Source organism: Mus caroli, unplaced genomic scaffold, assembly GCF_978045245.1.
Source record: "Mus caroli unplaced genomic scaffold, Mus_caroli_1 scaffold_3, whole genome shotgun sequence".
Lineage (NCBI taxonomy): Eukaryota > Metazoa > Chordata > Mammalia > Rodentia > Muridae > Mus > Mus caroli.
In genome coordinates, this window is record NW_028227258.1 from 2,336,899 (window position 1) to 2,364,146 (window position 27,248).

General features: G+C 43.1%; 1 protein-coding gene across 3 annotated transcripts in view; it reads right to left on the minus strand.

Moving 5' to 3' along the window:
- Positions 1-25,031, minus strand: part of Ptger3 (prostaglandin E receptor 3) — a 98,955-nt gene extending 73,924 nt beyond the window's left edge. For all 3 annotated transcript variants that reach the window (XM_021158885.3, XM_085835369.1, XM_021158884.3), the window contains exon 1: positions 24,059-25,031. In XM_021158885.3, coding sequence (XP_021014544.1) covers positions 24,059-24,886 — 828 coding nt within the window. In that variant the 5' untranslated portion in view covers positions 24,887-25,031. The remainder of the gene's footprint in view (positions 1-24,058) is intronic.
- Positions 25,032-27,248: the final 2,217 nt, after the last annotated feature.

Here is a 27,248-nt window from a genome sequence, read left to right on the forward strand (position 1 = left end):
AGAGAACAGGAACTACAGATACAAGCATTTCTAACAGAATACAAAAGATAGAAGAGAGAATCTCAGGTGTAGAAGAAATCGATACAGTGGTCAAAAAAATGCTAAAGATAAAAAGTATCTAAAATAAATCTTCCAGCAAATTTGGGACACTATGAAAAGACCAAACCTAAGAATAATTGGAGTAGAAGAAGACTCTCAACTCAAAGGCTAATGAAATATTTTCAACAAAACCATAGAAGAAATTTTTCCTAACCTAAGGAAAGAGATGCCTATAAACATACAAGAAGCTTTCAGAACACAATAGACTGAAAAAGAAAATCCTCCCTCCACATAATAATCAAAACACTAAATTTACAGAACAGAGAAAGAATATTAAAAGCCAAAGGATAAAGGCCCAGCAACATATAAAGGCAGACCTATTAGCATTAACACCAGACTTTTCAACAGAGATTTTAAACTCCAGAAGGGTCTGGACAGATGTCTTACAGTCTCTAAGAGATGACAGATGCCAGTCCAGACTACTATACCCAACAAAACTTTCAGTCACAATAGACAGAGAAAACAAGATATTCCATGACAAAACCAAATTTAAACAGTATCTTTCCATTAATCTAGCCCTACAGAAGTAGCACCAACAAAACCAACAGAAGAGAAATATACACACACACACACACACACACACAGAGAGAGAGAGAGAGAGAGAGAGAGAGAGAGAGAGAGAGAGAGAAAGGCGGGAGGGAGAAGGAAGAGAGAGAAAACCATCAACATCAAAACAGAAATTAACAAATATTGATCATTAACATCTCTCAACACCAATGGATTCAATTTCCCAATAAAAAGACACAGGCTAACAGAAAGGATGTCAAAAAACAAGACCCATCATTCTAATACATACGATAAACACACCTTAGCAACAAAGATAGACTGTGCCTCAGAGTAAAGGTTCAGAAAAAGGCTTTCCAAGCAAATGGACCCAAGAAGTGAGCTGGAAAAGCCATTCTAATATCTAATAAAAAAAACTTTCAACCAAAAATAATCCAAAAATATTGCACACAACACTTCATGTTCATCTAAGAAAAAATTCCAAGATGGCATCTCAATTCTGAACATCTATGCACCAAATGCAACAGCACCCATATTCATAAAAGAGACAGTATTAAATCTTAAATCACACATTGAACCATACACATTAACAGTGGGAGACTTCAACACCCCATTCACACCAATGTCATCCAGACAGAAACTAGACAGAGAAATAATGACATTAACAAAGGTTATGATCAAATGAACCTAACAGATATCTACAGATTATTTCATCCAAGCTTCTTCTCAGCACCTCATGGAACTCTCTCCAAATATGACCATATACTCAGTCACAAAGTAAGTCTCAACAGATACAAGAAAATTGAAATAACACATTGAATCCTGTAAAACCACCATGGATTAAAGCTGGACTTCAACAGCAATAGAAACAACAGAAAGTCTACAAACTCATGGAAAATGAACAACTCTCTACTCAATAACCACTGGGTCAGGGAGGAAAGAAAGAAATTAAAGACATTTTAGAATTCAATGAAAACGAGAACCAATATACCCAAACTTATGGAACACAATGAAAGTAGGGCTAAGAGGAAAGTTCATAGCCCTGAGTGATTTCATAAAAAATTACAGAGCTCTCATACTAACAATTTAAAAGTATACCTGAAAGCTATAGAACAAAAGGAAGCATACTAAAGAGGAGTAGAAGGCAGGAAATAATCAAACTCGGGGCTAAAATCAATTAATTAGAAACAAAGAGAACAATACAAGGAACTAACAAACTCAAGAGCTGGTTCTTTAAGAGAATCAACAAGATAAGACAAATCCTTAGCTAAACTAACTAAAAGGCAGAGAGACAGTATTCCAAATTAACAAAATCAGAAATATAAAGGGAGACCTAACAACGGACAGTGAGGAAATTCAAAGGATCATCAGGTCTTACTCCAAAAGCCACAAAATTGGAAAATCTAAATGAAATGGATAAATTTTCTAAACAGATACCACTTATCAAAGTTAAATCAAGATCAGATAAACTATATAAATATTCATATAACCCCTAAGGAAATAGAAACAGTCATTAAAAGTCTCCCAACCACCACCACCACCACCACCACCAGCAGCAGCAGCAGCAGCTCAGGACCAGATGGTTTTAGCAGAGAAAACTACCAGGCATTCAAGAAGAGCTAATACCAATACTCCTAAAACTATTCCACAAAATAAAATCAGAAGGAACATTGTCAAACCTATTCTATGAGGCCACAGTCACCCCCTAATACCTAATCTAGACAAAGACTTAATAAAGAAAGAGAATTTCAGACCAATTTCCCTTATGAATATTGATGCAAAAATATTCAATAAAATACTGACAAAATAAAACTGCAGAGATGCAAAGGTGATTGAATATATGAAAAATGTAATCCACCATATAAACAAATTGAAAGGAAAAAAGTCGCATGATTATCTCATTAGGTACTAAAGGAGCCTTTGAAAAAACCCAGCATTCCTTAATGATAAAAGTCTTGTAGAAATCTGTGGTACAAGGGGCATATCTAAACGAAATAAAGGCAATATACACTAAGCCAATAGCCAACATCAAATTAAATAGAGAGAAACTTAGTGTAATTCCATTAAAATCAGGGACAAGACAAGCCTGTCCATTCTCTCCCTATCTCTTCAATATAATACTTGAAGTCCTGTCTAGACTAATAAGACAACTAAAGGAGACCAATGAGATACAAATTGGAAATAAATAAATAAAAGTGTTTCTATTTACTGATGGTAGGATAGCATAATTAAGTGACCCCAAAAATTCTTCCAGAGAATTCCTACAGCTGATAAACACCTTCAGCAAAGTGGCTGAATATAAAATTAGCTCAAAGGAATCAGTAGCCCTCTTTTATAAAAATGATAAACAAGTTGAGAAAGAAGTTAGGGAGACAATATCCTTCACAAATAGCCCAAAATAATATAAAATATCTTGGTATAACTCTGACCAAACAAGTGAAATACCTATATAACAAGAACTTCAAGTCTCTGAAGAAAGAAATTGAAGAAGATATCAGAAGATGAAAAGATCTCCCATGCTCATGGATCTGTAGGATTAGCATAATGGAAATGGCCATCTTATCAAAAGCAATTTATAGATTTAATGCAATTCCCATCAAAATCACAACACAATTTTTTACAAGCCTTGAAAGAACAATTCTCAACCTCATATAGAAAAAAGAAAAAAAAAACAGGAAAACTAAAACAATCCTGTACAATAAAAGTATTTCTGGTAGTTCCATCCCTGACTTCAAACTGTACTTCAGAGCAATAGTAATGAAAACTGCATGGTATTGGTAGAGGAATAGACAGGTTGATCAATGGAATCAAATCAAAGTCCCAAAAATAAACCAGCACACCTATGGATACTCAGTTTTTGACAAAGAAGTCAAAACCATACAATAGAAAGAAGAAAGCACCTTCAAAAAATGGTGCTGGTCTAGCTGGCAGTCTGAATATAGAAGAATGCAAATAAATCCATATCTATCATCTGTACAAAACTCAAGTCTGAATGGATCAAAGACCTCAACCTAAAACCAGATGCACTAAATCTAATAAAAGAGAAAGTGGGGGAATAGACTAGAATGCATTGGTATAGAAGACAACTTCATGAACACCCATAGCTTAGGCCATAAGATCAACAACTAACAAATGGAACCTCATGAAACTGAAAAGCTTCTGTAAGGCAAAGGGCACTGTCAATAGGACAAAACAGAAGCTCACAGATTGGGAAAATGTCTTCACTAACTTTACATCTGACAGAAGGCTAATATCCACAATATATAAAGAACTTTAGAAGTTAGACACCAACAACCCAAATATACCAATTAAAAAATGAGGTACAAAGCTAAACAGAGAATTCTCAACAGAGGAATCTCTAGTGGCTGAGAAACACTTAGAGAAATGTTCAATGTCCTTAGTCACTAGGGAAATTAAATGGAGATCAAAACAACCCTGAGATTCCACCTTATATCCTTCAGAATGGCTAAGATTAAAAATCCCTTGTACTCAAGGGATAGTACATGCTGGCTAGGATGTGGAGCAAGGGGAACACAGCTCCATTGCTGGTGGGAGTGAAAATTGCACAACCACTTTGTAAATGAATTTGGTGGTTTCTCAGAAAATTGGAAATAGTTCTCCAACAAGACCCAGCCAAACCACTTTTGGGCATACACCCAAAAGATTCTCTACCATCCCACCTGGACATCTGCTCATCTATGTTCATAGCGGCTCTATTCATTATAGCCAAAAATATCCTAACAACCTATATGTCCCTCAACTGAAGAACGGATAAAGAAAATCATCTACACAATGGAATAGTACTCAGCTATTAATAACAAGGGCAGCATTATCTTTGAAGACAAATGGATAGAACTAGAAAATATCCTGAGTGAGGTAACCCAGACCCAAAGGGACTTACTTATGTATGTACTTACTTATAAGTGGATATGAGCCATAAAGTACAGCATAAACGTGCTACAATCCACAAACCCAAAGAAACCAAATAACAAGAAGGGCCCAAGGAAAGATGCTTGACTCTTACTCAGTAGGGGAAATAAAATAGTTATTGGAGGTAGGTGGAGGAAGGGAACTGGGTGAGAGAGGGGATGGAGAGGGGAATGGGATGGGGGAATCAGGTTTAGGGAGATCAGGGAAGAGAGAATGGAAATCATTTTGGGGGAGGGGCATCTCTAGGACATGCCAGAGACCTGGGACAGGGGGAGGTTCCAGGGAATCTATGATAATGACACTAGCTGATACTCTTAGCAGTTGGGGATATGAAGCTTGAAATAGCCACCTCCTACAGCCAGGCAGGATTCCCAGTGGAGGGATAAGATCACCAACTCACCCACAAAACCTTTGACCCAAAATGTGCCTTGCCTACAAGACATGAAGGGACAAAAATGGAGCAAAGATGGAGGGAATGCCCAACTAATGCCTGGCCCAACTTGAGACCCATCCCATAGGCATGAACCAATCTCTGACACTATTAATGATACTCTGTTATGCATGCAGACAGGATCCTGGCATAACTGTCCTCCGAGAGCTCCCCCAAGCAGCCAGTGGAAACAGATGTAGAGCCCCACAGCCAAACATTAGACAGAGCTCAGGTGCTCTTGTGGAAGAGTTGGGGAAAGGATTTTTGAACCTGAAGCGGATCCAACAGAGTCAATGAATGCTTCGGGGCTCCCAGAGACTGAACCACCAACAAAAGAGTAAGCATGGGCTAGATATAGACTCCCTCCACATATGTAGCAGTTGTGCAGCTTGGTCTTCATGCAGGTCCACCAACTGGAGTTGGCCTGTCCTTGAATCTATTGCCTACCTGTGGATTCCATTCCTCTAACTGAGCCTACTTGTGAGGTGCAGGGTGGGTGATAGCGGGGGAGGGGGGTCTCCTTCTTAGAGGAAAAGGAAGGGGGAGGGATTGTATGATCAGGGTCTGAGAGGAGGGGGGGTGCTGCTATCCAGATGTAAAGTGAATAAATAAATGAAAAAAAAATTGGATCATTGTGGCCAATGACAAAATATTCGTTTAAATGAATAAAAAAAAGATAGATTTTTTTATTTGAGTTATCCATTGGCACCCTTCAAAAAAAAAAAAAAGAATAAAACACACTGTTTGGAAGCCTTTTCATGTATCCATGGCAAGGACTCACACAACAACAAAATACTCTGAGGATAAAAAAAAAAACCTTTACATTTTTAAATGAATGATAGCCAATAGTGGGCACAGAGTATGTTCTTCATTTTGTGGTAAAGAGCCTGGAGTTTGCATCTAAGAACCGATCTTACCTTTCCTCCTCCCTCCTTCCCTCCTTCCTGAGTGTAATTCCACCAGGGTTCAGATGGGCCATAAGCACCTCTTCTTATCACTCATAATTTTAAATAGAAATTTCTAGCATTTCAATCATAGCCACGCTAGTGACTTGAAGCTGGTAAGTTGGGGCTGGAGAACAAGAAAAAAAAGCATATGCCTAAAATAAAACATCTTGAGTCATTAGGAGAATTTCTATCTTCTATTTATTTATTATTATTTTCCTTAAAAATATGCCCCAAGCAAAAAAGCAGAAGACAACTTGTGGATGATACCATCCTTCGTATGGATACTCGCTATCAAATCCTAGTACTTCATGTCAGCATCATTCCACTACCATAAGAGCATTGTGCACAAGTACAGCACACATTACTCACAAACAAGCCCAAATATCACAGCACATATGTATGCATATGTATGCACATACATCAGTATGCACCCAACAGAGTCTGAGAAATAACATACCACTTCTGTTTTCTGTTTTTATAATAGGATAACACATCTTGGGTCGTTGTGGTGGTTTGAATATGAATAGACCTCATAGGCTCATATGTTTGAGTGTGTGGCTCCTAATTTGTGGAACTGTTCAGGGAGGACTAGGAGCTGTGGCCTTGTTGGAGGAGGTATGCCACTGAGCTTTGAAGTTTCAAAACCCCACCTCAGAAGGCCCAGTCTCCCTCTGCCTTCTGTTTGTGGATCAGCTGTGAGCTCTCAGCTACTGCTCCAGCACCATGTCTACTTGCTTGCTGCCATGTTCCCTACCATGGTGACCATGGGCTGACACTCTGAAAGTGTAAGCAAACCCCCAAGTTTCCTTTTATAATCTGCCTTGGTCATGGTGTTTCACCACAGCAATAGAAGAGTAACTGAGACAGCCACTCATAAACACTAGCCTCTGGCCTGCGGTTTGACCTAGGATGTTCAAGAGCATTGCACTAAAATCTAGGGAAGATGGTGGAAAGGCAAATAAAGCCATTCCAGTCAGAGAGAAAACCAGTCGCCCTGGTCTTTTTCATCAGGAACTTGCTAATGACACGATACAGTTTTAATCCATCAGGAGGGTGGTCCCCTCAGACCTCATCCCCTCTAATCCCACCTGAATGCTGTGAACAATAGCAACATGGATTTTAGAGGGGTGGTCACACCACAGTATCTACCCTCACAATCCAACTGGCTTGCAAATCTTCCTGCCAATCCCTGTTTACAGTCATCAAGGACATCAGAACTTCCAGACACCATGTTAAGTCATTCTTTTCCCTAACACCAAACACACCCATATGGAATTTACCAGCTTTGGTCATATTAACTCCAGTCTTGTTGACAGTAAGCAGGGATTGAGTTATCCTTCAAGGTCAGACTCACATCTTAAGGGGTAGAAGTGTCTCAGTGGCTGAGGTTTCTCTTGATGCTAAAAGGGAATTCAGTTTCTAGTGCTTCTCTTGCTCTGTGAATTCGATTGACCTCTCACCCACATCACAGCTGCTGACAAGTATTTTTTTAGTGCCCTGTCCTTTTTGGAACATTAGGAATTAAGACAGTCATTTAGTGATACCAGTCTCAAAGATGTCTATTCTATAATCTACTTCACTCACAGGTAAAGCATTTGGTAAACTGAGTCTCAGTCATGGACTTTGGGTATGTCTCATGTGCTAGTTGCTGTTTTGTTATGCTAGTTATTTGTATGCACAAACATGTCTTCGTTGTCATCAGCTTATGAACTGCAGTGAGGAGGAAAGAGCGTTGACATACAATGGATGATGAGCCCTTGAGGGTCCTGTTATAGCCACCATCCTCTATGCTGCCACGTTCCTACTGCTACTATTTCCTTCTGGTCACTACCTGGGTGGCAGGTGGGAGCCAACTGACATTTGATATTTTCATAATGAATAGTAAACTTCAGGTACGCATGGGAAACCCTGTTTGTTTTTCAGAAAATATGACTTTAAACATCACTAAATTATGGTTAGTACTTAATAACTGGATACCAGGTTTGAGAGACTTGAGAAAGACTTAAACATGCTCTATTTTAGAGACGATGAACACTCTCAGTGACTCTTCATCTATGTTTGCTGTCTTGGAGAGTCTGTGTCCATTGGTTCATGGGAATTAAAATCATTTTGTGCAGCAACAGCAGAGTCACAGAAGGAAGCACATGAGGAAGATACTTACTCTCCCAAATTCTGACTGCCTAAGAATCTTAGCTCCCAGGGAAGCAAAGAGATTCCATCACCTGAGTCCATTTTTTCTCATTCATTCAATTCATATTCTCTCTCTCTCTCTGTCTCTCTCCCTCCCTCCCTCCCTCAAGTATGAACTCTGAAATCCATTCTCATCACAGTACTTATCTTCCCAAGGCAGAGCTTAAGCAGACAATTACAAAATCATCCACACTATTATCTCAAGGAAAAGGAAAATGCTTTTGGTGAATTCACTATAAGTTGTAATGTTGATATTTTCAGGAATGGTTTTGCAGGACCAGGGAAAATGGACATATCTTAGCTCATTCAAGCAGAATTTGATGCTTGTCTAAAGAGACACATTAAAAGAGTTTCTCAGTTAAAATACCGGAAGTACAAGAACACCAGCCTAATGCAGTACTACAGGGTAGGAATAGAATTCAAGCAGCAAATGTGAACTGTATTATACATTTCAGCTTTCCATTAGACCCATTTCCAAATAATAAAAATAAGCTCAGATTTGATCTAAAAATATTTAATTTTATTTCATTTTATTCGATGTACTTGAATGCTAATTTCAGCATGTAATTGATTTTAAAATGTATTGAAATGTTTTACATTCCGCTTTTTGGAATCCTGGCCATGGAAATGTGTTTAGATCAGGAATGACACGTTAATAAACAACAACAAAATTCTCTAAGTGGTTGGCTGTGGTAGTTCATGCCTTGAATTCTAGCACTCAAGAGGTAGAGGCAGGTAGGTCTCTGTGAGTTAGAAGCCAGTCCGGTCAATCTATGTAACAAGTTTCAGGATAGTCAGGAATACATAATGAGACCCTGTCTAAAAAAAAGAAGAGGTGTGGCTGGAGAGATGGCTCAGAGGTTAAGAGCACTGACTGCTTGCTCTTCCAGAGGTCCTGGGTTCAATTCCCAGCAACCACATGGTGGCTCACAGCCATCTGTAATGAGATCCGATGACTTCTTCTGGTGTGTCTGAAGACAGCTACAGTGTACTCATATAAATGAAATAAATAAATTCTTTAAAAAAAAAAAAGAAGAGGAAAAGAAAACAAGAAAGAACCCATCATCATTTAGAAACTTTAAAGAATAGTTTAATCCACTCTTTGACAGTTCATGTATGCACACCAGGCAATTTATTGTCTTCATCCCCATTGCTCTCTGTAATGCCCCACTCCCCTTATTCTGAGCCCTTCTTCTTACCAACAAGTCTAGATCCTAATTTCACATCAGTTTTTTAATGACCCACAGAGTTTAATTAGGATTGCTTGAATGGGCGTGGGTGTGTACTTCGTACCTGAAGCTTGCCGATTTCAGCCTGGCTGCTGTCCAGCAAGCCCCAGCCATCTTTATGTTTTCAACCCCACCCCTAGCACTGGGGTCACATGCACACAGTCACACCCAGCCTTTTACAGGGTTCTGAGGAACTGACTTCAGATCCCCAAGCTTGCACAGCGATGCTCTTGTACCATGAGCCATTGCTCCAGCACAGATTCCTCAGGTTGGGGAGGGTAACTGAGAAGCCTATGCTAGTTACCATCTGCCCACAGGAAGGCCATGGATTAATCAGATACTGAACTTCAAAACAGGCAAACCTTAGTTTCTAATGGCCATGCTAAGCCCTTGGGTTCACCAGCTCAGGAGATGCCCTGAATCTGGACTTGGAGTTGTGCTTTATTGTATTAAACCAGCACGTATGCTGAGAGCAATATTCTGTGACTCTCCTCAGTGTCTTCCCAGCACCATGCTCCATACGACCTTTTCACTGTTTCTCTGTTGTTACTGAATCCCCAGAGCCCCTTTTTCATTGTTCATTCTGTGGATTCCAAGAGTGGAACAGCTGTTTTCTATTGTTCACTGCTGCTTCTAATTAAGTCCTATTACAAAAGCAACATTGTTTCTCCCCCTCTTATCTATCCTAAAGGTATTTTTGTCTTCCTAAGAGTTTCTATTACATGTAACAAAATTGAAACAATATTAACCACTGCAGAAAAGAAGGTATAATATTGTTGTTAAAGTGTTCATGAATCTTGTGTGGCATCTGGACAGTCATTCATTACAGACAAATGGAGTTACTGCTTTGGAATACAACTTGTACTTTGGTTCACTAAAAACCATTTACAGGATGTAGGCCTTAAAGCATGTTGTTTAGTTAAGAAAACAGAGATAAAGACATTACTACCAATCATGTTTCAGGAGAGATACCAATATTAAAAACTAACTAGTACATATAAAACTTTAAATGGGGATTTGCTGATAATCTTAGATTCCAAAACTTGTCTCCTTTCAGTATATTACAATCCCCCTTTTTCATTTACTCAATGATCATTTATGCAGGGTATATTGTGGCGACACAGATACACCATCAATTATGCATAATCTCTACTCTTAAGCAACTTATACTTTATAGTGAGTCAAACAAACACAGGGATATTGACGAGAGGGAGACCATGCAGCTTGTCTGTTAATTGCAGAGGCAATAAAGCCAGGCAGATTTGATCTGAAGGCTAGTTTTCCCTTTTCTTATCTTTGTGACCTGGAAAAGTGCCTTAATATATCAAAAACTGTTTCTTCATCTGTACATGGTATAGTTGGCAGACAAACTGAGACTGTGTACAGCATGCATAGGTCAGGTTCTCTAAAACAAGTGCTGGCCAGTGGAGGGAGCTCTCTTCACCATCAAAGTAAAAACACCTGCATCTAAGGAGTAGAGGGAAAGGGCATGTCAATCATTCCTTGGTTTAGAAAAGTGTCAAGCCCACAGAAGAAACACACACACACACACAAACAAAAACAAAAACAAAACACCAAATGATAGTTTGGAGAATTTTGGAAGAAGAAGAGCCTTTGTTTCTGTGTGAAGTTGTTATTCTTGGACATCCAAGTTTTTCATGAATGAAGTGAGTGTGCAAGAGAGGCATGGGACAAGGAGGTAGGCTATGAGCATGGCCAAAGCCAAGGCTCATTGATTAAAGAATCCAAAAGCTTCTTACTGTGGCTAAGAGGGTGGAGAAAGACCATGCACTGATCCAGAGCTGCAGCCCCTGAGATCACACTGGCCTCTTCTGAGGCGGTTTCTCTTCTCCATAAGAGAAGACAGTGATAAAATGTAACTGCTGTTCCATGCTGGAAGATGGCAAGAGTCAAGCAGCCTTTCTAATTCTGACCACAGCCAGACACCTTCCCACTAACCAAAGGGCCCAGTAACCAGCAGCTTTATCAATATCTTAGTAAGAAGAATATTTGAGACTACCAGCTGAAACACTCTGGCCTAGTAAGACTTTGTCACTGTGTGCATGTCCCAAGCCTAAAGCACATGGAGACTGGATGAAGCTCACATCACACCTATACAGCGAAGTCTCTCTACATTGCAAGGTATCATAGGGAAATGGAACCTTTTAACAGACTACGGTTAGATAAAACTTTCACTGTCCTCTATAGGGATCTTCAAAATATGTTCCTGAAATCCTGTATTCCTAAGAATACCAATCAATGATCAAAGTGTTCAATATTCCAGAAGTCTGTAAACATGGTGGTTTGTTGGTCTGCACAGATTTTGTGATTTTATTTCACATTACTATTCTTGACTAAATAATTTGAAAGCAAAAAAAAAAAAAAAAAAGCCAGACAAGACAGAGTGTATAAAAGCCCCTGGTTTACTTGGAATTTGTTACAGAAAGGTCTGTAATCTGAAACTTAATGAATGTGGCTGAAAACCATGGAAATGGAAACTCTGGACCTGTCTTTGTGAAGGTTAAATCAGATACCATGAAGGGCAATTCTCTCAAGCCGGACATGGAGGTACTCGAGCCGGAGGAGTCCTTTGTACCTGCTTCCCTCTCTTCACTGTTCTCTGCTAGTTCATTTCCCCAGCCAACACACAGCTCACAGACAGGCACACTACATGCTAATGTTTCTGAGCATGGATTCAGTGAGAGAAAATAACTGTTATTTTCATAAATAGCCTTTAGGAGATTTCCTTTTTCCCCATTCCAAAAACAGAGGCAGGGTGCCTGGTGCTTCTGCTGTTCCTGTGACACAGTCTGCCCCGAATCTTCAGGCATGCATGCATATCAGCAGTATGCAGAAAACATGTTCTGATGAGGGAGCCTACATGGCCAACAGCAGACGTGCCTTCAGCTTCTCTCTGACTCCTGACCTCACATTGCCCCAAGATTCTGCCATTCGCTTGCTAGAGCCAAGTCTAAGGAGGTGGCTCTGAAGTCAGAAGATGTCCCTGTTTCCTGACATTGACTAATAGCATAATTTAATTAGAAGTGGATGCCAGAGGAAAGGGCTTCAGAATTTTCCTCATGTCTTTTGTAGAACAAAGGCTAATGCTAAGAAATTTACTTCTGGATCCAGGCTAATCTTGGAGGAGGCAACCATTTCTAAGTAATTAAAAAAAAAAATCTGCCACCCATAACATTGGCCTTAGCACAGCCACCAAATTATCAAGGTGACACAAACTACAAGTTTCCTTTTGTGGAAAAATCAAGAACTTCTCTCCTTTGGTGATGTCCTCCCTATGGCAGGCAGTGAAGGATCGGTTTTAAGCATTTAGAGTCTCTCTGCAGCCTTTGAATGGGCTCTCCACTCACTTCCAGAGGATCCCCAAGTTGCATTTCTTCATCATAGTTTTGGAAAACTCACATTAAATCTTTGAAGATGGTGCAGGATAGTGAGACTTGTGTGTGTGTGTGTGTGTGTGTAATATCTCTAGCCATTCCTTGTGAAAGAGCAAAACAGAAGAGAAAGACACACACGCATACACACAGATATTAAATGGTGCTTCAAGATGATGTAGCCACTTAAATATTATGTTACTGTGAAAAAATAAGAAAAAAAAGCCCCAGTTTCAGACTGTGAATATAACCTTAGCAACTTGAATCTGTAAGCAAAGCTGAGCAATGATGTCTGAGGTTGGCTCCTTCTCAGCGGAGCCTGAACTAGGGATTTGGACACTTGGCAGGTTACCAGAGTCAGAGATACACGAAGAAAGCTGTCTCCAGCCACTTTAGCAACTGACAGCCCTGCTCTTACTGGAGCCAGGCATTTGCCCTGGCCCCTCATTTGTCATCTTTACTTAAGGTGGTTTTCAATAAGCTTCTGTTGTTTGCAATCAGACAATCCCTATTTGAGCTATATGGAATATGAACTTATGGGTCACTCCCCATTTGGAAGTAAGTGGATGACCCTGAGAGCTAGTTTAACCACAAATGCAATGAGGAGCCTCTGTGGAGGCCTCAATTACAGATGCACTCAGTTTGGATCTTATACGGAGGAACAAGGGTCTCAGGACAGAGTAAGTAATCTTTGCTAGCCTGTGTGTCTCTGAGGAACTGTTCTGAGTCAGGTCTCAGAAGAAGAACACCTCCCCTACGCCCCCCCCCCAAACCCAAAAATAAAAACAAAACAAAATAAAACCCATAGACTTAGCACCTATGAGCTAGAACTAAAGCAGCCACCTCCCTCTCAGGGAGTTGGGAAAGCCATTTGTGGATAGGTCTGGTAAGAGTCAGCTTTCTGGGACAGAGTGTGTGGTAACTAACTGCTCACAAGCACTTGTATGTACCCTCCACCTATCCTATGCCTTTTGGGGAGAGGGGTGGGCACTCCAGCCATGCTAGTTCACTCTACCTCTTGAATACAGGAAGAAAGAGTATATTCCCTCAGCCCAGAGCTCTGACCCTGTGATGGACTAACACCTGTGTGTTAGTTACTCTTGCTGCTGTAACAAACTACACCCAACAAAAGCAATTGAAGACAGGACAGGTTCAGTCTGACTCAGGGTATAAGGACATGTTCATCATGATAGGAGCATACATGGCATCAGGAAGTGAGCACTCCAGACCGAGTCACTTCCTCCTTTTCTCCTTTGCATTTAGTTCAGGATTCCAGACTACTGGATAGAGCCACCAACCTGAGATAAAGCCTCTGGGCCTAGTCTTGTACAAGAGTCTAAATCTAGTCAAGTTGACCATTAAGATGAATCACTACACTTTGGTCTTTCTGGTCTTCCTGGTCCCAGCTGAGCTAGGACTTTCAGAGCCATTGTTCCTGAGAGCTCAATCCAAGAAGCCTCCACCCCTCCACTCCACATTGCTAGGCTTTATTCACAGTATCGAGATAGATACCTTCCTAACACTTCTCAGCTTCATTTTATGAAAAGTGGCTGTGGAAAATAATATCAGTTTTGTTAACAACTTCAAGTTTCTCTAGAGACGCACTGTGCAGGCTACAGTTCTACAAACACAAGGTCCATGGGATTGGTCTACCAGGCTGTGGCACAGTAACTCACATGCAACCAGTGTGAATGTCTGTAAACTGTAAGCCTCAGCACTCCTCTAGCCAGGAGCTCAGGAAAGCCCTCAGAAGCAGGGTGGGGGAGGGGCTCCCTAAGGGTCATGAGGCTGTCAGGTGCTGGAACTTTGTGTGTGCCAACCTTGAGAGCAAAATAAAGCCATGCACTTTGAAAATGGAGATAGTGAACTCTCCCAAAGTCTCATCTGCAGGGACAGAAAATGAGAAGCCCTGGCTTTGTCTGGGTCACCTCTCTCAGAGGGAAACTCCACTCTGAAGCACTCTTGGATTTTTCCTGTTACAACCAGAAACAGTTGTCTTCAAGGCAGCAGTTTGGGAGAGTAACCAAGAGGTGTCTATTAAAGGTGGCTGGAATGTGCATTCCCTTGGATATTTCTCAAATGGACAACTCTTCAAGTCTAGTAGCAGAAGGATCCAGCTGCTGGAACTGCTGGTGTTTCTACCCCACATTGTCAGGTCTTTCTACCTTTCTGTCAAATGCTCCATTTACTTAACATATAGTAAACAGTGCAGTCTTTATCTTAAGACAGGCCCAGATCCCCTTAATATGAGGAAACCCTTTACCCAGCTGTTTTGAAGTGGGCTTCTTTAACCACTTTCAGTGTCTTCTTCAATGTGGGATGGAGCTGACTTGGATTCTTTCTGTGGAAATATCTCCTAGCCCCACATAACCCACCTTTCTATCTCTATACTCCAGGAGAGGCCCGAGGATCATGGTCTAGGGTCATAGCACAATGGGGGCAGGGTGGACTCTTCCACACTCCACTTCCTAGAAAGTGGTGTGAGTGTTTTACTCCACCTCACCCCCACCCCCACTTCTTCTCACCCCTGCCACCAATGAGACCTGTGATGCTCTGCTTTCTTTGTCTGGTCAACACTTGTGATTTAATGGCAACCAAACTGTCTTTAACTTATTTGAGCCAAGTGTGAAGAATCTTATTTTAAACTGTAAGAGTCATGGCAAACCAGTTATTTTTGGCCTTTGGTGGTCATTGAGAAGTACATTTGAGATGCTTTCTAAAAACTCTCAGAATGTGTGCATTTCCTAGTTCTTAGATACAATTACTACAAAATCTTAAACTTAATATTTTGATCTGTCTCTTTTTTTATCATCAGCTTGTTCGTTCCAGAACTCAGGAAGACCATGTAGTAAAGAAAAACAGCTCTTTGATCTCTCTCTGGAATATTCTTCCTGAGTTCTGGAATTTCATGTGAACCCCTTGGTTTACAAGGAGGCAACACAACTTACCCAGAAAGCCATGGACATTCTTATTCCTTAACTCCACAGCCACTTGCCAAGGCTCCTCCCACTTCCGTCCAACTTGACCGCTGCAGGCCTTGGTCACTTGGTTTCCTGCTGCCACCCTCCCTGTCACCAATGCTGTGTTGAGCATTTTTTTTTCTCATAGTTTTCAGCAGTTCTTGAGGGGAAAGAGGCTCCTCTAACTGATGTGTTTTCTTTATCATTGGACCTGAGGGCCCTGTCAGTCCTCAGATCACATAACTCAGAGCTCTGCAAGGCTGGTTAGGCTGGATCACAGGAACAGGTGTGGCTGTCTGCCAAAAGCTCGGTGAAGGAAAACGATGCTCCTACCCATTACCACCATAGCTGTGAACAGGCTGGGCAGGATTCACACTCAAACACCATGACGTCTTCACAAGGAATACAACATGATAATGCTCCCCAACTGTGCAGCTGCCTAACCCTTGCATTCGTGAACCAGCCTCATGGCTGGGTGTCACCAGAACCATCAGTGTGGGAAGATGGTAATAAGTGCTTAGTAAATACTTAGAGAGCACCTGGGTAAGAGAACATGCAGTTGTATCTATTACATGTGGACTTCCGCACTTCTCCTTCAGACATGTGCCAGATGCCCTCACCATGGAACCCTCACTAATCTGCAGCAGGGACACACTTATCTGTTCAGTGCCACAGGAAGTCAGAACCAACAAGTCTTCCTGATATGATGAGGAAGGAGCAACACAGACTTCCAAGAAGTGACAAAGGAAACAGATGAGTGCTTTTGTGGGCCCCTTTTATTGCACCCTGGCCTAGGGGCTGCAGTGGGGCCTGGGGGACGTGTGTGTGTGTGTGTGTGTGTGTGTGTGTGTGTGTGTGTGAAATCTCCTTGGTCTGCCAGGAAGCTGGCCCAGGTAAAGCAGCAGGCAATAAGAGCTACCAGGGAATTTCATACACCAAGACAGTCGATATTTTGAGAATTCTCATCAAGGCATCGTTTTACGTTATAAATCTCTCATTCTCAACTTGAAAAGGGTATCTCCTTTCTCTCCCCCCCCCACCCCGCCCAAAAAAACCTTTCTATTTCTTTCTTTTTCTCTCTTTTCTCTTATATTTATTTTCTTTTGATGGAGTTTTTGTTACCATTTTTTTGACAAAGCCTAATTTTTTTCTCCCTTAGCTCAGGATGGTTTGGAACTCACAGTAACCCCCTTGCTTGCTCCCAAGTGCTTGGATCTCAGGTGTGAGCCAAGATATCTGCTTCAAGTTTTCATGACTCACTCAGTAACAACAGTTAATATATCCTTAACTATGAAATTTACTCAGTGTTTAGAAAGGCACATGAAAGATGACAATCACATGAAATTACATTTAAGAAATATTACAGAAACAACAGAGGGTGATTATCTACCTATTTATTTATTTATTTGTTTGTTTTTGCTGTTTTCAAGACAAGGATTTTCTATGCAGCCCTGGCTGTCATAGAACTTGATCTGTAGACCAGTCTGGCCTCAAACTCAGAGACCTGCCTGTCTCCGCCTCCCAAGTGCTGGAATTACGTGCATGCACCACCACTATACTACATGAGAGGTTATATTTTTAAAACTGTATTTTTCCCCAATCAGTAATTGCCTAATATAATGGGTTTCCAAGTCTGACATGGCTTTTACCTAAATAAATAACCACTTTTTTTTTCTTCTTGCAGAATTGGGTAGTGAATCGTCATGTTTCCATCTGTCCCCATCTTTAATTCTTAAATTTTTTAAAACAGATTTTATTTATTTATTATATGTAACTACACTGTAGCTGTCTTCAGATCTCATTACAGATGGTTGTGAGCCACCATGTGGTTGCTGGGATTTGAACTCAGGACCTCCAGAAGAGCAGTCAGTGCTCTTAACTGCTGAGCCATCTCACCCACTCTAATTCTTAGATTTTTAGTCATTCAGATAACTGCCAAAGTGTGCATTGCTGAAGCAGTGTGTGGACTTTGAGTAAGTGCTGAGACTCATCCTTGAGAATCCTGGCTGTCATCTGGGTACTATCTGGGCACACCACAGAATGTACTATCTTCATTCCAAGTGCTGTCAGTGCCTGGTCAGCACAAGAAACAGTAGAACTCAAGCTCCCCACACGTGGTTTGATTTAAGACTTATGCAAATTCAGTTCTAGGATTTGAGTCAGTGGTAGAGACTCAGTTTGGCCCTGCTGTCTGTGACTACTTGTACAGCTAACTCTACAGGCTCCGTCTATACGGAATCTGCAGAAGAACCTGGCCTACAGCAGCATCCAAGCACACAAAGACAGCACACACTTCTCAGTGAAGTCTGCTTTGTGTGTGGAAAGAAGCCTTGACAATAACAAGATGTGGGAGCAGTGGAGGCCCAAGCTCACCTCCCATTCAGAGAAGGACTACTGAAGTATGGAATGCTGGCTGCAGATGAGGAGCCCAGCAGCTCTCACAAGTGAGGGCCAGGCACCAGAGAACAGGGTCCTGGCTGCCCCTGCCCTGCAAGAGAGAGAAGTGAAACCCAGCAAGCTTAACAGAAAGGATAAGAATTGGAAATGTTAGACTCCTCACCAGATTTTTCCGGCTTGATTTGCCAGTGAAGCCATAAAACATGACTTGCCTCTTTTCAGTTTGTAAAAAAACAAAACAAAACAAAACAAAAAACAATGCCCTATAAGTCAGAAGATAAAGGTCATCCAGTGAGGCATTGTGGCAATGTTCCTTTATGAAGGAGAGCTACCAGTTTGCCAGGCTCAGAAGGAAAGCTTCAAGTCCTGCACACCTGTTATTTTCCACATGCATGTATCTTGCTTTGCATTACAATCCTGTGAAATGGGATGGCATTTTTAATTCCTGTTCCATGATTGTGTGTGTGTGTGTGTGTGTGTGTGTGTGTATACACATACATATTCCCACAGGTGCCAAGCACTTGCCTGAAGTCGGCTGAGGACAGAACATGAAACCAAATGAGAGAAAAGAGGCTCTTTTAATGGCAGCCTCTCAGAGGCTGGTTTAGCAATCCAAGAAGGGTGTGGAGTGCTGCGGGTGGGGGGTGAGTACAAAGTGGAAAAAGAGAGTACAGGTTCTCTGTGAAGACAACAGCACTCTTGGGTCACAGTTCTCAAGCTGTCCCTCACTGAAGAAGCTGTATGCTGTCTACCTGCCTCATCTTGAAAGAATGAATGATTGCATTTTTCAATTGTACCTACATTACTGTAATACACTTAGGAGGAGAACTCGGGAAAAATCCCCTCCCCACCTTTATTTATAAAAGTCTGAATCTCTGAGAGAAAGTGGGAGTTTAAGAGCCTTTCTGGAGACCCTCAAGAGTCATGGCTGGTGAGAAGAAAGTCCAAGCTGCCCACTTACTTCCATGACAAAGAACTGTGGAAGATAGAGGAGATAGCTATTGGCTTCTGAATCAGGATAGAGACCTAAGGTGGAACTGGGTGTGGCTATAAAACCCAGCACCTGCTGAGAGTATGAATGGCTTCTTTCTGTCCTGGAGGGCAGCTGGGATGGCAAGGGAAGCTAAGCTCTACATGGTTCTACAATACCATGCAGCACCATGAGGCAGCCACAAGCTGTTATAAATGCAATGCCATACACGTTTCTGAGTGTTTGTCCTATGTGGTTAACCTTTGCAACTGTTCAACAAGAAAGGATGGCGGCTCGCAATTCTGCTATTCTGCAGATCATCTGACCCCACCACGAGTGCTCAAGAAGTGAATTATTTGAATTCTCACAAACCCCAAATTCAGAATGTCTACATCTTTCAGCTATGATTTATCTCATTCATCTTTAGGATATAATGGCCTCCAGCTATTTCATTAAAAGTGTCCACTCCCACTTATGAAGCCAGCCCTGTCAGTACACAGCATAGACCAACCTGCCTTGACCAAATTTTAAACGTGGAGGCACTGAATGGTGCTTCTGCCATATGAAGGCACCCTGAGGTACTATCCCCACAGAAGAGCCATCTCTGTGCGTTGCACATCAGAGGGCACAAGATTTCCTAGGCTGTGGTTAAGGCTAGAATTCACCACTTCCAGGCAATGCAAGTAACAAGCAAACTACAACCAAAACTGAAAGTAAAGTCAGAGGTAGATATCCTGGGCCTAACTCTGGCTCTAATAGGATTCAAGCTCAGGCTTGAATTTTGGTGTTGTGGGTGCTGCTGACAGCCTTAAAGGACTCAGCTAAATGGGGGTGGAGGGTAGCAAGGGCACGTAGTATACCATCAAGGTAGCAGACTCTTCCCTTTCTTACCCAGTCTTCCCACTCACTCTATTCTAACAACAAACTGACCTAGAAATAAAGTGGCAGCCAGCCTCACCATTTTCCAGCCTGTATATAGCCACACACTAGAGCCTGCTAACAACCTGTTTTTTCAACTTTCATATAGAAGGTTCTGATGTCTGCCACCCAAGGGGGGATGCTTCATTCTGTCACTAGGGGACTAACTAGGAAAGTTGGAAGCTGAGGTGATAACAAGTGTATCCCTCTGATTCACTGTGTACACTCTCCTCACTGCCTGGGATTCTAGATATGCTGAAGTCAGCAACCAGGTTAAGCCATGCCATGGGATCTCTTTCGGGGGGCTTTCCTCTGAGAGTTAAAGGCATGACTGCCAGCTTACCTTGTATTATGGTTATTCAGTTGTTCCACTCATAAGTGTGGAAGTCCTATTGCTCTGAAAAAAATTTTTTTCTTATGTGTATGTGCATTTTGCCTGCATGTATGTCTGTGTAGGATGTGCATGCCTGATACTCATAGATGTCAGAAGAGAATGTTGCATCCCCTGGTACTGGAGTTACAGTTCAGAGCTGTCATGTAGGTACTAGAAACCAAACCCAGGTCCTCTGCAAGGGCAGCCAGTGCTCTTGACTGCTGAGCAGACTGACTCTCCAGCTCCTCTTAGACTGCTTTTGTCTAAGTCTACGTAGAGTTCAAATTATAGTACATGGCCCTCTGTTCTATCACCAGTGCTCAGAATATGAAAGAAAGAAAAAACAGAGGGAGGAAGGCGAGAACCAAACAGTATATTATATTAAAACAAACTACAAATGTAATGAATTCTGAATACTCTCACCTTATAAAACAAGTTTTAGTCAAATATCCTAAGGTGCATATTTGAATTGTAATTTCCCCTTGAGCACCTTCCCAAACATAGCAAGAGTTACCGGCAGAGACAATTGGACAATTCTTTAACATGTTGTATAATCATATTGTCCCCTAAAATAATCTATCAAGCCTATCTACACCATGGGTCTTATTAAAGCAAACACCATTTAAAATACATCTCCACTGAAATATCCCGTGTGAAGAAAATGAGCAGGGATGTGGCTAACTTGAAATTGAATACAGACTTCCAGGGCTGCTGCGTCCAGTCCCAAGGCTGCTTGCTCATCAGACCCTACCTTTCATAGTATTGATAGCTTTGAATTTGTTGTTCCTTAGTGGCTGCAGTCAATTACGTCCACTCTTTGGGTCACCAGGCTACACAAACACAAAAGGTCTTCCTGGCCATGTCTGAGCAGCATCCTAGTGGCTCTGGTGTCTCAGATTCTGACAGTTATGTCAAGTAACCGGACTATTTGCTGGGCACAGCTCAGGAAAGGTAAAAAACAACCATAAGTCAGTGGGTTGCTGTCTCATCTGGCAGATGGCAACAACATGTTAATTTGATACTTAATGTGGACTAAACAATGCTCAGTTACCCAGTAGGACCCTTCTTACAGGTTTCATCATCTTGACAGCTTCACATCTTGTAATCAGCAAAGCTTCTAGGAGAGAAAAGCTCCTTGGTGCTCTGCCTAGGAATGAGTGTGGCGGGAAGGGGCAGCAGCTGTGCTTTATTTTGTGAGGTGGAACAGGTGTCCATTCTTTTCTTACAGGTGTAAGAGAACAACTTTTTTTTTTTTTGTAGCAGTAACATTTATCATCAGAGAGACTTCAAAACAAGATAAATTTACAGCCAAGCATAATATGCATCACTATCCTATGTTAACTCCTCCAAAGACAGTAGAGAATCCACATTTTTACTCATAGAAAATGTGCAAAGACAATTTCTCATGTTGACATTTACAGGTGGAAACAAAGGTCAGGAGGCTCTTGTAGCCTCTTTACCTACTAAGAAAAGGGCTTTGTTCATGTCTTTCTAATGGAAATGTCAAGTTTGTACTACAGTTCTTGCTGATATGTGTTTTGATGGTACACCAAAGAAATTGCAACCATTTTTAAAAATGTGCCTATTCCCAAACTGTGAAGAAGGCTCTGTTGGTAAAGCACTTGTCACACTATGAGGACCGGAGTTTGGATCACTTGCTCCTAGATAAAGTGCTGTGTAAGTGCAGTGGCCACAGAAACCCTGTAATCAGAACGAATGGGAAGCATAGGAGATCCCTGCAGCAAGCCAGCCAGCTTAACTAACACAGTAAGAGAGCTCTGGGTTTCTTGTTTTGTTTTGTTTTGTTTTGTTTTTGTTTTGTTTTGTTTTTCAAGACAGGGTTTCTCTGTGTATCATACCAGGCTGTCCTGGAACTCACTTTGTAGACCAGGCTGGCCTTGAACTCAGAAATCTGCCTGCCTCTGCCTCCCAAGTGCTGGGATTAAAGGTATGCGCCACCACGCCCGGCTCAAGCTCTGGGTTTCAGTGAGAGAACTTGCCTCATACATAAGGTGAAACATGATCAAAGAAGACACTTAATCCCAGCCTCTAGGCCCCACATGCGAAAGTCATCAACAGCACATGTGCACACCTCCATGTGTGCGTTCTCTTTCTCGATCATGTACACACACATGCAGAAATAAACAAAAATGCCAATTTTGAAACAAAATTTCTCCTCTGATACAACCTCATGTTGAATTCATTTTAACTGTTTTATTGAGAAATTATTGTATAAAGTGTTAGATAAAATGCAACCAATTGGGATCATCCAAACGTGCAGTTACCCCACTCTTGTGTTTTACAGGCATCTTTATGCTCTGGATCCTAGGGCGGGACTCCTGACAGTTGTGCTATGTTGGGACACTGTTTGCCTCTAAAGCCATGCTGGTTCAGTGAAGTGTTTACTCTGGGAGCTTCATTTCCCTCTGCTTGGCCACCTACACCCCATTCCTCAACCACAGCAGTAAATGTCTAAAATTGGTGCTGGTTCTGATAAACATGGTGATGACATCAGCCTGTGCTCCAGCTCCTGGAGAACAGTGACCACTCAGTCACTTGTGAGCAGTTAGGTCCCAGCAGCACTGTCCTGTCTGTACAACCCCAGGCTAGTCACCGCAGGGATCTCTAAGGCTTGTCATACTCAGGAGGGTGGATAAAGAGAAGAACCATATAACCGTTCGAAGGGTGAAGGGAGATTAACCTTATGTGGCACATCAATATGTCGCTGACCTCACTGAACTGTATATGTAAATAAGAGAGAGAGAGAGAGAGAGAGAGAGAGAGAGAGAGAGAGAGAGAGAGAGAGAGAGAGAGAGAGAGAGAATCGAGTCTGCAATGGTCAATAACTGTGCCGCACCATGGGGATGCTACTCTGCACATTAAGCCAGGCTGTGTGAGCCCAAAGTAAGCATCCAGTCTTTGCGAATTAGCAAACCACACTTATCCACATATCCACAGAAGTTTCTAGCTACAAGTGCCACAGAAAAAACCCTCAAAAGCACCATGTGAGAGTTGGGGATAGGGAGCATGCGGAAGCATGGCTTCCTCTGGGTAGTTCTGTGATGGATAGGATGCCAAGGACAGAGAAACCCTTACCTCCTGTCTCTGGAATTGCACAGATCTGCGATTCGCTCCTCCAAAAGGATGTGTGTGTGTGTGTGTGCGCGCGCGCGCGTGCGCGTGTGTGTGGGAGGGCGTGTGCGTGTGCGTGTTACTGGAGAGTCCTCCACTTTGGTGTACACACTACCGGCTTCTTAGGGGGCTGCGGCATCTGTGCCTTCCTGACCCTCCCTGACCTTTAGCGCTGCCAACAGAAAGACAGTTTGCCAAGAAGGTTAGTTGCTGTGCGGCTGAAGCTGTAGGACCTGCCTGGCTCCCAGGTGCCCAACCATCTCAGCGGAATTAAAACTAAAACGCAGGTTGAGCTAGAGTTGTCATCATATCTCTTCTCATAACACAAGGGGCAAACATCAGTCTGCAATGGCTTGAGCAGCGTCTACCTACCTCTGTGCCTAGGCTGTTTGTATCTTCACAAGCGCCTGGCAAGTCTGGACCGACTCGACTAGCTCTTGTAAGCTCCGCAAGCGGCTTAGGCTCTTGGCTGGAGGCTGCAACCCGGGGCCGCATGAGCAGCAGGAACTCCGGGTGCTAGTCACTTCCAGAAAGTTTCCCTACATTTACCGTTCTCTACAAACGCCCCCACTCTACCAACTACTTACCAATAGCGGCGACCAACAGACGGACAGCACACACATGATCCCCATGAGCTGGATGGCCGTCTCCGTGGTGATTCTGCCCCACTGGGCGCTGGACTGCGAGGCGGCGGCTTTGGCCCGACAGCGGGACACCAGGGCTTTGATGGTCGCCAGGTTGCAGGCAAAGGTCACCACCAGAGCCAGCAAGCCCAAGCAGGCGAAGGCGGAGGCAAAGGCCACGCTGCCCGGCTCGCGCGCAGGGTCTGTCTCGTTGCCCGCCGGCCCGGTGCTGATGAAGCACCACGTGCCCGGCCACTGCACGCTGTAGCGGCCCACGCCCAACACCGGCAGCAGCGCGAAGGCGAGCACAGACAGCCACACGCCCAGCAGTACCGCGCGCGTGGCGCGAGTCTTCATGTGGCTGGCATACCAGTGCGGCGCACGGATGGCCAGGGCGCGCTCCACGGCCATGGCGCTGGCCACCAGGAGCGAGGATAGCCCGAACACTGTCATGGTCAGCCCGAAGAAGGTGCACAGACGCCCCGATGGGTCGAGCTGCTCCCAGCGTCGCTGTGACATGTACACGAGGATGACCACCGGGCTGGTCAGGAGCTGCCCCACTAAGTCGGTGAGCGCCAGCCAGCCAATGCACAGCAGGAAAGACTTCTTGCGCTTGCTCTCGCGGCGCCGGTAGCTGCGCGACACGAGCAGCATGGCCAGCGCGTTGCCCACGAAGCCAGTGACCATCATGGTGATGGGGAAGGCCACGGACACGGAGCCGCAGTCGTCGGTAGCACTTGACAGGTTGCTGTGCGCTTCAGCAGAGTGCTCCGGCGCCCACATGCTGGTCATAGTGGCGGGGCCACGGTAGGGCGCACGGGGCCGGAGCCTCCCGGCTCAGCTGCGGGATAGCCACAGAGAGCGCTGGGGGACAGCCGGAGCCCAAGCTCTGCTCTCCATCGCCCGCCACCTCCCGCGCTAGGCTGCGGGGACTGGACAGGCGCCGCCCGACGCCGCGCGAGGCTCCTCCCGCGCCTTGGAGCTCGAGGGGCGGTGCTGCGAGTAGGCAGGCGAAGGGCGGTGTGAGCTGGGATCACCTGGCGCCGCGCCCCCTAGGTCTGCCTCTCCAGCTCTGGGACTCTGTAAAGTGCTCAACAGCCTTTGGGTTACATGACACTGGAGAAAAGACGAAATCTGACATGTTAGTAGCTGCGTGAATCGCAATGCTGATTTCTCCTCATGTTTGACTATCATTGAATTTGTTTTATTTAATATATATATAATATATATACATATGATATATATATACATACATATATGATATGTATATATCATATATATAATATATATACATACATACATATGATATATACATATATGATATATACATCTGGGAAAGAATAGGGATGAGCTTGTGTTTTAAGTCTTCCTGAAACTATTGCCTTACTTATTTTACTTTGGACTAATTCCAAACTCATATTGGTAAAATATTTTTCTAGGATAATGTCAGTTTAAAAATCTAAAACCAAGTAAGCACACAGGTGAAAGTACATACCAAATTCACATTTTCACTGAGTGACATTTCAGTATAATGATACATTTAAATTTTAAGAGTATTTTGGAATTCATACATCAAAGAAAATATGCCACCCTTTAGTTAGTTCAAAAATTTTATATTTATTAATAACTAACTTGTTTTCATTATCATCCCCCTATTTCCTACCCCGCTGTGTGTGTGTGTCCTTTCGTATTTACATTGAGGTCAGACTTCAGCATGGAGTATCTTCCACTGTGACTCCCGGCCTGGTATGGCTTCACACACCCCAGCCCAACAGCCAGGCAGGCTACTTTTACTCAGGTGTTGGGAATCCCAATTCAGGTCTTCCTTTGAGTGGCTAGCGATCTATTCATTAGGTCACTTTTACTGAGAAGGTCCACCATAAGAACATGTATTGGCAAAGATGGTTAATCTCTCTCTCTCTCTCTCTCTCTCTCTCTCTCTCTCTCTCTCTCTCTCTCTCTCTCTCTCTCTCTCTCTCTCTCTCTTATTGGATATTTTCATTTACATTTCAAATGTTATCCCCTTTCCCGCCCCCGCACCGTAACACCCTATCACATCCCTCCCCCTGCTTCTAAGAGGATGTTCCTCCACCCACCCACCCACCCACTCCCACCTCCCCACCTTCGATTCCCCTACACTGGGGCATCTATCCAGCCTTCATAGGACCAAGGACCTCTCCTTCCATTGATACCATGACAAGACCATCCTCTGCTACATACGCAGCTGGAGCCATGTGTACTCCTTTGTTGACAGCTCTTAACAAAGTTTCAGAAACCCTTCTCTTGATGAAACATTTTTTTTCCCCAGCCATAGTTACCTACATTTTAGCTGTTCACCCTGCAAATAAGTAACTTTTAGGTTTTCCGGTTGTTTTCCTGTTGGTTCTTTTGCTAGCTCCAAGAGTTGACTTAGTTCATCTGAAACGACACTCCCCTCTAGTGGCTAAACTGCTAACATGCACTATCCTGTATTAAAGAGAATTTCTTTAAAACATTTTTTTTTTAATTCTTTAATCTTTTTTTACAGTCCAGTCTTTATCCCCGTCCTGGTCCGCCTTCTGACTGTTCCACATCCCATACCTCCTCCTTCCCCCCAAACCCCGGCTCCAAGAGGATGACCCCCACCCCACAAGACCTTCCCCACTCCTTGAAGCCTCAAGCCTCTTGAGGGTTAGGTGCATCTTCTCTCACTGAGTCAAGACCCATCAGTCCTCTGCTGTATATGTATTGGGGGCCTCATATCAGCTTATGCTGCCTGATTGGTGGCTCAGTGTCGGAGCGATCTCAGGAGTCCAGGTTAGTTGAGACGACTGCTCTTCCTATTGGGTTGCCCTCCTGCTCAGCTTCTTCCAGCTTTTCCCTAATTCAACCACAGGGGTCACCAGCCTCTGTCCATTGGTTAGGTGTAAATATCTGCATCTGAGTCTTTCAGTTGCTGCTTGTTGGACCATTCAGAGGGCAGTCATGATAGGTTCCTGTTTGTAAGCACACCATAGTATCAGTAATAGTGTCAGGCCTTGGGGCCTCCCCTTGAGCCGGATGCCAATTTGGGTCAGTCACTGAACCTTTTTCTCTTAGGCTCTTCTCCATTTTTGACCCTGCAGCTTTTTTTTTCAGACAGGAACAATTTTGGGTCAGAGTTTTTGACTGTGGG